At 39.1% G+C, this 14,560-nt stretch overlaps 1 protein-coding gene across 4 annotated transcripts in view; it reads left to right on the forward strand.

Annotated features, from left to right (window-relative positions):
- TOX (thymocyte selection associated high mobility group box) overlaps positions 1 to 14,560 on the forward strand; it is a 223,397-nt gene that overhangs the window by 112,351 nt on the left and 96,486 nt on the right. For all 4 annotated transcript variants that reach the window (XM_050328971.1, XM_050328992.1, XM_050328963.1 and 1 more), the window contains exon 2: positions 1,871 to 1,936. In XM_050328971.1, coding sequence (XP_050184928.1) covers positions 1,871 to 1,936 — 66 coding nt within the window. The remainder of the gene's footprint in view (positions 1 to 1,870; positions 1,937 to 14,560) is intronic.

A 14,560-nucleotide genomic window follows, 5' to 3' on the forward strand; every position in this document is an offset into this window, starting at 1 on the left:
CAGTGATCAAGGCATCTTTCAGCCTTTCGTCTGACAAGCTGAATAAGTTGAACTCCTGCAGGCCTTGCACTGGAGCACTTGCTTTCCAACCAAGTGCTGTGAAGTCTCTCTTCAGAATTTCACCAGTCCATCTGAGTAGAAGAAACAGTGCATTTTCTCCAGTGTGCAAACAATCTAGATGCTAAAAAATTTTCACCAAAACTCTACCTTGAATGCTTATAAATAAGAATATTGTTGAATGAGAAAGCTAAAAGAAAGGGTACATGTCAACAAGAAACAATAAAGGAACAAGTGTCAAACCCTGTTTTATGATCTAATCCAACTATCTCTATTCCATCAAAATTTGGAAATACTTTATTCCTTTTGGCAGATCTGAGTCCATGGCATAATCCAGTCCCTCCCATGAAACTAGGACTTCTGACAGATAGGCTGTGACTATCTATTAAATAGCTCTGGCCAGGAAAGGCAGACCGTCAATTGCTGTGCCAGGAGCTGGCACTTGTTCATTTTACTGCTGCTATTAGGAGCCTTGTAGCCTCTGGCAGAGAAAGAGGATGAACAGCTGGAAGCTGAAATCTTTTCAGCCAACTCAGCAAAAACTGGTAGAGCTATCTGCCAAAGCCACAGTTTAACTTTGCCACCCTGGGCTAGTTGAACATACTTCACCTTTCAGGTAGAATATCCCCAGAAGCTCAGCACTGATTGAGAAATGTCCATGGGACACCTTCTGTAGGAGCAGAGCAAGCCCAGTAGTAGAGATTTCTTTAAAAAGCTGCTGTGTCATCAAAAACAATGGCTCATGTCCAAAGTATGTCACTCTAAGCATTCACACAAGGGGTCAGGTGAAAGTTATTTCAAGCAAACCTCGTCACAGCTGGAAATTTGTGGTTGATGACTGGGGATGGGGATTCCTGCTGTTGTTAATTTCTACTTGAAAGGTCTGAGCAGACACTGGGACTATAGTTGCCCTGTTGGCACTGCCACTTGAGAGGGCATAACGAGAGTTCTGCAGGGACATTTTCCAGATTATGTAAGAAATCAGTAGTTTTATAGTTCTTTGTGTTGGTACAGGATGAGGCTTCAGATCTGACAGTTTTTCTCAATCTAGACCTTCCAATTTTAATCAACTTCTATCACATTTCCGTTACTTCTTAACTGCAGCTGAGGAGGGAAAAAGAACTGGGGGAAAAAAAAAAAAAAAAAGGAGGAAAGAGGCTTTTGTATACATTTCCAGGAATGGTATTTATCATTTACAGAAGGTCATTTTTGCAGTTCTGATTATGAATGTTTACTTTATTCACACATCAAGCAAACTATCCTCTTACACCATACGGACAGAAGGTATACTGTTTCATACATTCATATGTCTGAAAGCTGTCTGGAAATGTGTTTCCTACTTTCTGATTATGGGAACATTTCAATAGTAGGGGGTTTAATTTGTTTTGAAATTTCAACTCTTCTTCTGCTCCGAAGCTAAAGTTGGAATCCATTAAGATGCATTTTAGTGCAGATTCTATTCTCATCTTCCTTTTCTCAGTAACTGTGCAATTCACTTTGTACTTCACTGCAACCAACAGCAATATGTATACATGGAGCACAAAATGAGCCATTTTGTTTTAAAACAGATTGCAGATGAAAGGAAACCATTCATTTCTTGCTTGCTAGCTGTAATTACTAGAGTGCTAATTACTCCAAATCACTGACATCCAGGGTCAATAAGGATGACAACAGGAACATCAAAGACAAGATGCACACACACAATTACAAGTCTCTAAAACCAGGCTGTAATATTATTTTATGGCAACTGTTTTTTTTCAGTCAATGCTGAAAAATCAAGTTTGCTGAATGTTTACTATTATTTCCTTTGCAGTTTGACGGTGAAAACATGTATATGAGTATGACAGAGCCGAGCCAGGACTATGTGCCAGCCAGCCAGGTGGGTTAATTAATCTTCTCTGCCTTGTTTCAGATTGTAATTAAACAAATTCAAAGAGTTGCATTGCAAATGAGTGGCACTATCAGTAACTGCTGCAATCAGGAATAATCATAATTTATAAACAAAGCATTTAAGCCTTGTTTCCAGTTAATGAGATAGAGCTGATAAAACACCAGAGTTGGTGTTTGTTGAAAGATACTACCTTGTTTCCTCTCCAGAATGCAAGCAGCTGTTTTGCCAGCATGATCTTTCCTAAACAGTTGTTTTACTTTCAGGAAATAAAGTCTTTACAGGTGCAGGTTATTTGTTTATCTGACTGCAGACAAGTTAATCATTATAAGCTACACATGTCACAAATAGCCTTAATTATCACTTGTAGGGCAACTGAAGAATTGCATTTTTAACACTAATCCTATGGCTGAGGAACGTTGCTAATATTACAGAATTAGCTGTGAGGTTAAGGCAATGAGTTAGTCTTCTGTAGCTTGCAGCCCAGAAGTTTGATGTGATGTGGATTTTTTACAAGTATTTTTGAGTCCTTTTCTTTTGGGAAATGACACACACTAAATTTTGATATTGTGTGCATATTGAAAAGTCTTCCACCTTTCCCCTTGAATCCTAAGATACTATAGGTTTCTAAGAATGAAAGATTTTAATTACTTATTAAAAAGCAAAAATAATTTTGGAAGTTTTGGGTTATCTAGCTGTTGCTATGTCTATATGTAGGAGAGAAATTTTCTTTTATTTCATGTGTTTCAGTCAGTGGAATTTTATGCTATTACGTGGCGGAGATAGTGCTGCAGGTCAGTTAGATTGTGTGAGCAATTGCCATGAATAATCAGACTTGTGGTCTAGACCATGCAATATTTGAGGCCCAGCAGTGGTAAGTCTTTCTAACAGAACCAGAAGGATTATGTGAAGAGCTCACATTAGGTGGGAAATAAGTTTGCACGCATAGTAAATGTGTTTAGATAAGCTGGATGGAATTTAGAAATCAATGCTTTGGAAAGTGACAGTACATTCAAAACTAAGTGTCTCCATGAAGTAAGGTTCATCTAGGGGCAGGGAAGCGGGAGGCTGTGTGAGATGAGTAGATGGTTCAGTCAAAAAGACCATATTTTAAATATTCCACCATGTTGCTTCCCAGGCTTCTGTGGAAGTTACTTTGAAATACCTTTAGAGACCAATAGTACTTTGCGTTTAGGAATTGTGCATGATTGAACTTATTCAGCTAAGAACCCTCCAAGATCCAGAGGTAGTTTAGACTAGAACTGTTTGATTAAAAAATGAAAAATTACATTATTAATTTTTCTCTAAGCATTAATCCAAAAACTGTACTGACAAGTTTTAGTATTATTATTAGATTAAAGCAGCCTAGTATCATCTCATTTATGCCTTAAGGGTTTGGAAGTGCAAGGGCTAATTGAATTTGTTTGAAACAGTAGAAATACAAACTCTGTGAATGATTGCTGTTATAAGGCAGCTGCTACCTTTCAGAGAATCATTATGTCTGTTTTAAATAGTTTTGAATAAAGGATTGCAAATCCACATTATACATCAGAATTATTTTTCTTCTGTTGATATTTTTGTACTGTGTATGCGTGTAGTTTAAATAATTTAAATGGCATATTGAAAAATTAAGAGTATAAGTTTTAATCTTTTATGTGGTTTCTACATGTGCTAACAAGGCCCAGATCCTTCAAGATATTTATGCATCTAACACTTATTGGTTTCAGTGGAAGCAAGGTGCTTAAAGTACCTTTAAAGACCCATGCCTCGGTATTTTAAATGCAAATGACTTTGTCTTCAAGGAAAAAAAAATCTGTCAAATGTGACATTTCCAAATTCAAAGATGTCAGAATACTTACTAAATACTGAATACTTACTAAGGTCTGGAACCAAGAAAGGGCTTACAGACTTAAAATCTTGCTGTGGCAAAGTTGAACTCTTGGATGTCTGGCTCCCAGGCAGAGTTCAAAACCCAGGGGCAGGTGTTGAAACTCCCTGTCCTTTGCTGGGGAATCCATCTGACAAGAGGCAGCTCAATTTCCGGGCACGGTGTTTTAAGTTATTACCAAGTGACTGACACCATTCAACCAGCCTCCCGTGCCCATTTGAGAGAAGCCATCAGCCTCGGGCTGTCGCAACCTCCTTTCCCTTGCTGGGATTTTCTCCTGGTGCTTACACTGTTACAGTGGTTTTAAGTGAATATATTGAATCACCCAATGGTTTGGGTTGGAATGAACCTTACAGATAATCTAGTTGCTACACCCCTGCCATGGGCAGGGAACCTTCCACTAGGGTGGGTTGCTCAGAGCCCCATTCAGCCTGGCCTTGAACACTTTCAGGGGTAGGGAGTCCACAGCCTCTCTGGACAACTGTTGTGGTTTTGCTCTGAGTCAATTGGCTTTCACGCCCCCACAGTTACTATTAGTTGAGAGAAGGTTTATGCAGACAAAAGAGACTGGATTTGGGGAAAATAATATGAACATTTATTACTAGCAAAATCAAAATAAAAGTTACTAAAGAACTACATCTACAATAATGCTATTTAAGTAAAAGTACTAAGTATTTACAGAAATACTTCTCCCCCCTTTATATCAGTCCAAGGAGGAAAAGCAGTCTCTTTCTCCATTCTCGGAGCTCCAGGTTTCCTCAAATAACTCTGCAGTATTCTCGTCGCAGCTGGAACTTTTTCGTTTCTCACTCTGTGTCGGCCTTCAGGGCTGGGGCTACCACCCTCCTGGGCTAAGACCGGAGGCTGGGGGGTTACCCAGGCCCTGAAGGTTTTCTCTTCCATGGACTTGCAAGGGGACACTTGCTTACCATGGATCTTCTTCCACAGGGTCACAGGGGATAAGGGCTTCACCCCTGTTTCCTGTGGGGGTCCCTTCCCATGGGAGAACAGTCCTTGATAGACTTTTCCAGCATGGGTCTAGCATGGATCCTTCACTTGGATCCCAACATCCTTACCCGAGCTGTTTTTTGCTCTGACATAAGGCTCTCTCAGGGTCATAAGTCTTCAACAGCAGCATGGATCCCACACATGGATCCCAACATCCCACCTGGGCCATCTCACTCCAGCGTAGGTTTCCCTTAGGGTCACAAAATCTTCAGCAGGTCTCTGCCTTATCTCAGTCCTTTTCATGAAGTCTCGGCTTCCTCATGCAACTTACTCTAGTGTAGGCTCCTCCACGAGCAACATGGGGTCTCCTCACCCCAACAAACTCTTACAGGTAGCAGGGATTATTTTTCAGTCTTTTCCCTGCTGAAGGGAGAGAGCGAAAGGGGGGAGAAAGAAGCCCCCTTTGCACTGTTCTTCTCTCTCCTGCAGCTTCCAGCTTTGACCTTGGACACTCCATTATCTCTTTGCTGGAATTCCTCTGTAGCAGTTCTTTGTCCAAGCAGTCAGTCTTTTAAACCTTTTTTCTCTCCACTCTCTTACAAGAGAGAAGAGGGCTTCAGTGCCACACCTGTCCCTGGCCCAGGGCCGGGGGAGGAGGGGGTCTTGGCCCACTCGGGGCCTGCTGCCACCCTTCCTACATGGCTGCCTAATTTCAACTGCGCTACAAACCTTCTCTTCCGTTTTCTTAAAGATGTAATTAGCAAAGGCGTTACTGAGAGTTTTAATTGGCTTCTTGTCCGTAAATCCACTTGGACAAAACCATTCTCAGCCCCAGGGGCTGGCTGGCTGGGCAAAACCACGACAACAACCTGTATCAGTGCCTCACCACCCTTATGGCAAAGGACTTCTTCCTGATGTCTAATCTAAACCTACCCTCCTTCAGCTACAGGCCATTTGTCTTTGTCCTATCGCTACATGCCCTTGTAAAAAGTCCTTCTCCAGTTTTCCTGTTGGCTCCCTTTAGGTACCAGAAGGCTACTCTAAGGTCTTCCTAGAGCCTTTTTGAAACTGAACAACCCCAACATTCTCAGCCTGTCTTCATAGAAGAGGTGTTCCAGCTCTGTGTGGCTGGAACATATGTGAAAGCCCAGAATGATAATAGTATTTAAAAAAAAAAACAAAAACAAAACAAAACAAAACAAAAAAACAGACAAAAACAAAAAGACAAACCAGCCTAGGAACAGGAAGTTGGGATGTAATGGAAACCTACCTCTCTCTTGTTTCATCAAGAACCTGTGACTGTGAGACAAGCCTAACCAAATGTTTCCTGACACAGACATCTGCTAGTCATACCTCAAAGGAACTAAGCAACTCTCCACTGACATTGGAGAGTTGGTGAGGTCTTCACCAACTGCAATGGGGTACTCTTCCTATCTTGGGCATAAACATTTGGTGGTCAGCCAAAATTGGTAAATTGACTACCATTTCAACATCTAATCTGTTTGTTAAAACTGGAAAAAAATTGTATTCCCTGCTCTGAAAACAAAGCATGAACGATTGTGTTGCTTACAGGGGAGGGAGAGGAAGAGGAAAGAATGCAACTGTACTTTCTGACCCCAGTTATCAGGACTGTTTGTTCATTTTCCTTTCACCATTACTGGATGTAAAACACATAATGCCATAAAAAGAGAAGAGAAAATGTTCTCTCTCAGATGATAGCTTAGTTGCCGCATTCATAGTTTTGTCCTCTGTTTTGCACCTGTTCCCATGAGCCTTGCTGTTGCATGACCTCAGTGAGAGGAGTGCAGGATCCTTCCCACCCTCAATAACTTGTCTGTTCCCTCCCAAGGTCAGAGATGAGGGTTTGAATCCTGTCAGAATGAGGAGTGAATTAGTTTCTCCACTTTCCGTGATAGACACACTAAAATATGAATCCCACATGTTAGGAGATGCACAGTCCTATCAGAAACTTTTATTAAAGCTCTGATTATGCTGACTGAGTCAGACATGAGCATCATTTTCTAATTTCAGAGTCTGACACAGCTTACTGGGGAGGTAGGTTGGCAGGCTGAGTCATGGTATGCAACACCAAAGAGCAAGGGGTTTCCACTAGGCTGTCTTCAGGATTATGTGACTATAGAAACAGGGTTTCTGGGGTCCTGGTATACACTGACATGCACTTCAGTTCTTTCTGTTTACTGGAAAGTGTTCATATCCAGAAAAACATCACCATATATTATTTTATGGGTTTTAATCAATTTATCCCCTTTGGGCTAACATAAATAAAAGCTCAGCCATTGGACAGGAAAAATATAGTTTTGTTCCTTTTGCTGTATAACATCAAACATCTGCATAGTTGGTAATCCAAGACAAGTTGCCTCACAGCATCCCTCAACAATAATTATCATTTCTGTTCAATTTTCAAATCAGTACATGCTTTGGGACTTACAGACCAAGTTGCTAAGTAGCAACATATGGCTCACTACTGTTCCTGTGATGTTGCTGCAAGCAAATAGCATAATTCTATACTTGAAATGATTTTTACAGAAAGGCAGTGCTGGAACTGAGCCAGAAGTGTAAGTATACAGTAAAAATTAATGATATTCTTTTAAACTGTCCCAAAAGGCTGTTTGGCAATGTTGTCTCTGCGTACACTTTATATATATGTGTAAGCACTGTGTTTTTGGTTGTGATATATGTAGTACAGGACTCTGCACTGCAGGCATCTCCTAAATGAGTTATGCCAGCCATATTAACAAACATACACAATAAAACTACATGGCATTTTCACTACTAATTGCACTTGGATCTGAAAATATTTATCATTCTAAAATAAAACTATGCCTACTGCTCTGCATTTCGGATTCCCACCAATATATTGTTTTCTCCCCACACCTATAATTGGAATCTCAGAGACGAATTGTTCTTTATGTAATTCCTCCTCTTGTAATTTGTGGGCCCTGCACAGCACAGTATAAAATTATATTGTTTATTTTACATTTTTTCCTAGTCACAATGCGGAATGTAATTTCAGGACTCTGTTGCACAAAGCTTTGGCACTTTTGTAGCCTTTCTGAGGCCTGATATACATTAAGGCTAATGAACCCAGCTGCCAAATTCCCTGCACAGTCCAAAGGGAAGGGACAAAAAGAAGCCTGGAGGTTTAGGGCAGTACTCCCATTGTCCCAGCTGGAAGAAAAGAGATACTCGAGGCAGAGGAATGAATACTGTTTGCCCAAAGGTGGCATTTTCCTTCTTCCCAGAGCTACGCCCGGAAGATCCATGTAAGATATGTATGCATGCTCTTTGGCACAGTGAGCATGATGGGTATCAAAATTGTTTTGTCCTGTACAACTCAAGGGTGAAATAGGATCAAATGACATTCAAAATGGAGATTGTTCATGTTAATAGGAAAGTAAAGGCTTCCCCTGCCTTTTGTTTCCATATTGACATGGTCCTAGATATATCCCTTACTTCTTTTTTACATGTTTATACTGTAATTTCTTAGATTATTAATGGCATAACTATTGCTCATGTGAAGCAGGGATGGATAAATGCCATGTAATAGCTGCCCTCTCTTGCTCTGTGTTGGTCATTCCCTGTAGTTAGGCTAGAATTTCAGGGTACTGTATCCTGTTCCTGCCAGAGGATACAGCTCTTCTGTCCCCACTTTAGTGCCCTTGTCAGCAGGTCAGGCAGGATTTGGCTGCCTAGGAAAGGACTGAGAAAACCAGCATTCTTAGATGGAGAATCACAGCATGTTTCAGTGTATTCCCATGGGTACATCCTACCCTGAAGTCCAGTGCAGTCCTGCCCAAAAGTCAGAAAGCTTTTGCTTATTAGTTGAGAGGCTGCTCCACATTGAGAAGGCAATGCCACCTGGATCAGTCTGCTGACTGGCTGCGGTTCAGGACTGGTTTAGACCATATTCCATCTCCCTCTTCCTGATCCACCACTTAATTTCAAAAATAATCAACAGAAGGGAGTCTGCTTCTTGCTCCTCCATTTCTCTGAAGCCATCTATAGTAAAATGCCCTCATGGAAAGAAAAACACCAGGCAGGCTTTTCAGATCCTGATTGACTGGTTAAAGCTAGAGGTAATTTTACCCTACCTTTCCCTTTTGTCTAAAACATAGTCTTAATGTGTCTTAATATCAGGCAGAGTCTGGAAAGAACTGGAGTTCCTGATAAAAATACATCAACAGTTGCATTAACAAGGCTATGTATACATTTATAGACATACATCTTTAGAACCGTAGAATGTTTTGAATTGGAGGGCATCTTTGTAGATTATCTTGTCCAGTTTCCTGCCATGAGCAGTTACATCTTTCACTGAACCAGGTTGCTCAAAGACTCATCCAACCTGACCTTGAAAACTTCCAGTGATGGGGCACACACAAGTTCTCTGCACAATCTCTTACAGTATCTCACCACCCTCACAGTAAAGAATTTATTCCTGTGTCCAATCTAATTCTTTTCTCTCTCAGTTTAAAACTCTTGCCCCTTGTATTGACACTACAGGCCTTGGTAAAATGTCTTTCTCCATCTTTCTTATAAGCCCCATAATATACTGAAAGTCTGCTGTAAGGTGTCCTCGTAGTCGTTTCTTCTGCAGGCTGAACAGTCCCAATTCTTTCAGCCTTTCATCGTAGGAGAGGTGCTCCAGCCCTTGGACCATTTCTGTGGTGCTTCTCTGGACCCAGTCCAAGAAGTCCATGACTTTCCTGTGCTGAGAGCACTCCAGGTGGGGTCTCAGCAGAGCAGAGTAGAAGCACAGAATCATCTCCTTTGACCTGCTGGCCACGTTGCCTTTCTGGGCTGCAAGTGCATATTGCTGGCTCATGTCCAACTTGTCATCCACCAGTGTCCCTGAGTCCTTCTCCACAGGGATGTGTTTTCTAAGTATGTATTAATGTCTTTAGCTTTAATGCAAAATCTGTGAGCATTTACTGTGTATGTATTTAAGGATATTTTAAATTTTTTTGTAGTCAAATAAAAGTTATAAAAATTAAGTCAAAATTAGGGCCTATTGACTAAAATTTAAGAGCTTCTTCAAATTTCACATGAAAGACATGACTCAGGTGAAATACCTTTACCCTCTTTTACTCAAATTAATTTTAGTCACTTATGTTCAGTAGATGTTGAACTTTTACTCTGACCAGAAGAAGAAATGTATATGACCTACTTATCTCTGAAAAATGAGTTACTTAAATATGCCTTAACTTAATGCTTCTTTCAATTAATGCCTATTCTATAGCACATGCAATAAAAATACTAAAGAGGGCAAAATCTATTCCCTAAGGATCCTAAGCAAACATACCCATAATTACAGTTGTATAAACAAAAGTGTCCCTCTCCAGCCTTCAAAAACCATTAGCATGGATCTGTAAAATTGAGATCATATCAGAAACCTCAGCAAGTATAACAAATTTTTCAGCGTTCTGTTTGTCTTCTGGCTGTGAAACCTTGCACTTATATTTTCTTTACAGCCATGTGGGCTGAAAACTTCTTAATGAAAGCAGGTTTGGAGAGTAATTGCCTTGCTCCAGAAGTTTGGAGCTTTAGAAGTAAATGTCAGATACTGCTAGAGTAATGCTAAAATTGTGAACTTGGCCCTGTTGTATACACAGTGATTCTGTGCATCAATTAAAAGTATTTTTCTTAGGAGTTGCAGATGGGAGGGAAGTAATGTAAACACTGCATCTTGTCTTAGCAGTGGGATCAGGATGATAGCAACTTCAGTGATAGGCCCACAATAAATCAATAAAGTAAAAATAACAAAAGCTATTATTTTACCATGAAAAAAGTAAACAGAAAATCAATCATCAAATGATGAATTCCCTGTCCAAAAGCCAGAGGTATTTTTTCATATATCACAAGAGAAAAGGCACTGCTTTTTGCTGTGCATGACATGAGAGAACTTTCTGTTTAATGAGCAGCCAGTGTAAAATATCCTTCAAAATGTTTCCCTCTACTCCTTCATGTACAACTTTTTTAGCATGTGAAAACAGATTACAGACATCATATATTTTAGTTATGTAGTTTCCTTTCCAGGAAACTCTACAGGTCAGCGATGTGGATGAATTATGGGATGTAACCATGGGAAATGTTAAAGGCAGTATTTTTCAACTGAGCTTCACATAAAATGAACCTTTTTTGGTCCATAAAATGTCTGGAAGAATTACGTGAATTTGAACTACAAATTAGACCAATTACTATTATACTGTCCCTTTTGGCAAAGGCTGCTGCAGTAGAGTCAGTTTGACCTGTTGACCTCTGATGGAATAAACCGATAAGATGCCAGTCTTTGATTAATCTAGTTAGTTTTACAAAATCTGGCATCTCAACAAGCCCAAACTAGTTACTCAAACCAGTCTTCAATGTAACATTCAAATGATCACTCCGTGGAGTCCCAGAGGTATTCATTACAGACAAAATTGCTCTTGTTGCCTTGCATACAAGCTGAGTTTTCAATGGGAAATGAAAGGCTGCCTGGAAAAATAGGCCACCTAATTAAGTTAAACTACTCTAGCATTTGGCTTGACATCTTCATTACTCAAAATTAAAAAGATGCTTCACTTCAGCACACAAGTTACTATTGTTTATGTTGTTTTCCTCTTAAATTGGCTTCTTACATGGAAGTCTGTTTTTCAGAATTATATCTTGTAATAGCTCACATATTTCTTGCAGTTTATGAAAATGTCTTAATAGGTGCTACACTACTGATAGTTGATACGACATTAGTGCGATTGAGGTTATTACTGAGGTCTCAGCAGTCCTACTGCTTACATGACACTTTATTAACAGAGGGCCAGATCCTGCCAGTTCTACTTGTTTGAATAACCTGTACTCGTTCATATACTGAGCATTCCTTGGCCTTCTTATTGTGAAGTCCTGGGTCCAAAATCTGGGTGCCAGAGTCGGTGGGACCACTGGTAGGAACTGGGAGCTTTGATATTCCTCAGCTTTCAGCTTTTCCTGTGATTGGCATGAGACTAAACAAAAGTTACAGCAGAATTGCAAAGAGTAGCCATGCCTCTGTTTTGATCTTCCTTTACATTAACATTTTATACTAAATATGAAATTTTTCTGGAAATTTCATCTGTCATTTGGGAGGGGTATAACAGTACATTGTTGCTAAGGTTTTCTAAGAAAAGAGAAGGAAAGGGGAAAACCACAACAGAAAATAAAAGGATTCCTTATCCTTCATCATTGTGTGCCCTGGGTACAACATTATTTTATCTTTTGGTGTCTTTCTCAGAAGGTATCTGGAAATTTAGACAGATTATTTGCCCCCTAAACAGATATACTTAAATGTAAATCTATACTACTGCTATTTTAAGAGCATTTAAAAATGTAAACATGTGAAGAGCACACTGTCTTGATTGCTGGTTTAGAGTCTATGATGCTAATGAGGCTTCTGACAGGTTAAATGTGGTGTATCATCTATATTTTCAAGCAACAGGATTTGTGAAGATGTAACTCCTTTTTTTTTCTGTTAAATTCTGCTTATTAAATATGTATATTGCTAGTTTTATTACCCAGTGCTTTGTACTGAGCATAGTTTAGGTATGTTTTGCAGAGAGAGTCTCTAAAAAGTATTTTATTTTTAATATGCTTTTTATCTGTAGTTGAAAAAGAATATTTAGCAAATGCAGTAACTAATTTATGGAAGTATGTCTTGTAGTGCTAAATTCAAGATTATACCATACTGCCTGTGTTACAGTACAGACCAAAACCTGTCAAATAGGATCCCAAGTTACCTTAAGAATTTTAGCTTTTATTAAAATGTAGCAGTAGTAGTAGTAATAATAATAGTCGTAGTAGTTTTCTCCTATGCTCCAAAGAGAATCCTGTGAATATTCTGTCTTTCCTTTTCCTGTTCTGCAAACAGCCTGAAGCAGTAGCTGTGAGGTGATGAAACTGCTCTGCTTATATTTAGGAGGTAGTATGCAGAAACCTATTGCAGTGGAAGCCTCCCCTTCCTTTCAGCATCCCCAAAGCAGTGGATAAGCTACAGCTGTTTATGCACTCCTAAAGCACCTCCAGTGCTGCTTTTTGGAGGTTGCACTATTAGGGCCTGACACACAGTGTTGAGGGACCAAGTGCATTTCTCTTCAGGAGAGAAGAGTGACAAGGGTGTCGAACAACAACTACACTTGGGTCCCCACTGGGGACGTGCTAAGGTGGATGGGAGGGTGAGAGGAGCAAGGCTCCATACTGGAGAACTAAGGATGCCCCATTTGTGCCTAAGGCTCCAATTTCTTTGTTAATTGATTACTAATTCTATAGAAGACTTGCACTTCTCTTTTAAATTTACTCAAATTTTCTAAATAGGAGAAGTGCAAGCTGGGTCTTTGTCTGAAGCAAAGTTTAAATGTTTCATTTACAGTGCTGGTGTTTGCAGAGCCCAGATCTTGTAACCTTTTATAATATTCATGCTTCTATTTATTGTCATCTGTAAAATGTATTTCAATTTAAAACCTCTATGGAGAACACGTTTCCAAGCAAACTGCTATAGTATATGCATAAAATTAATGTAAATAATGAAAAGACTCTCAGGAGTAAAATCTTTTAAAAAGTCTATACTTTTACATAATTCTATTAACTTTGAAAATTATGATCATTTTTAAATAAGTAATATCATTGTTGGCATATTCTATTTCTTGAAAACAGAATTCATCTGGTACTGGAAAATTAATGTTTTGCTGGGGGCTTTGCCCTTTAACTAATGTAAATTAGAGAAATTGATTAACACAATAGAAAAAAGTTATACCTTCCCCTGTAATAAATTTTTGATAGCTGTTGCTTGATAAATTAGTATATTGTGTGTTTTTAAATGAATATGATTTATTGCTGTTGTCTACCATATGAAGAAACAGAAAAAAATTGTTTGCAGGATCATTGACTTCAACATATCCATGGCACTGTTGGACAATTCTTGCTGAGTGTTAAGATGATTTATGTAACAGAGCGAAGGTTTCCACAGTAATGCGTTATAGTCTCAAGCTATCAAACCTTGTTCATGCAGACAAAAGCAACTGAAAAACCCTTGCTTCTGAAGGTCCTTCATTTAGAAATTAGAGATAAGGTCGATCCTGGAAATATCTGCTGTCAAATATATTATCCCAACTTTCAAACGTGCATAAGGTACATTGCTGTTTTTCTACTTCTAATGAGCTCATTGTTTTTACATTAGTCTCGATTCATAAGTATTTCAGTTATGTAACAATATGTTCAATAATAGAAGAGGAGACAGCCTGAAGCATCTATCTTTTAAAAACTGGCATCTTTCCACAGTTCAGATGCAGAAGCCTTGGTGCAAATGAAAAATTAAGACACGCTCTACATAGTTGGCAGTACCATTCATTTCATTTAAATTAAATATCTATAGGCAAAGTCCCAATTTTTAAGGAACTGTTGCTAATACCAGATTCTGTTGAGTAAATGTGTGGTGACTGATGCAACCATTGAGCACATGAATTAGACTTACTTAATGTACGTTGTCTTCTGTGCTGTCATATACTAACAGTTCTGCTCTTTCCAGAGGGATTTATATTGGATGTTTGAAAGCTTGCTGCTTCTTGTGGTCAGTCTGTTTGAGCCATCTCTTTCTCTGATTAGAGTTCTATTAAAACTATTTTTAAACATAAAAAAGTTTTGCTGGCCCATATGCAGTCACCCCTGTAGAATACTTAAGTGAAGGGGGTTTATTTTTATTTCCTGAAAGTATTCCCCTTATTTTTCTGATGAGTATTCTCAAAAATAAATGCTAGACT

The sequence above is a fragment of the Myiozetetes cayanensis genome, unplaced genomic scaffold (genome assembly GCF_022539395.1).
Source record: "Myiozetetes cayanensis isolate MyiCay16 unplaced genomic scaffold, myiCay2020 scf1, whole genome shotgun sequence".
Taxonomy (NCBI): domain Eukaryota; kingdom Metazoa; phylum Chordata; class Aves; order Passeriformes; family Tyrannidae; genus Myiozetetes; species Myiozetetes cayanensis.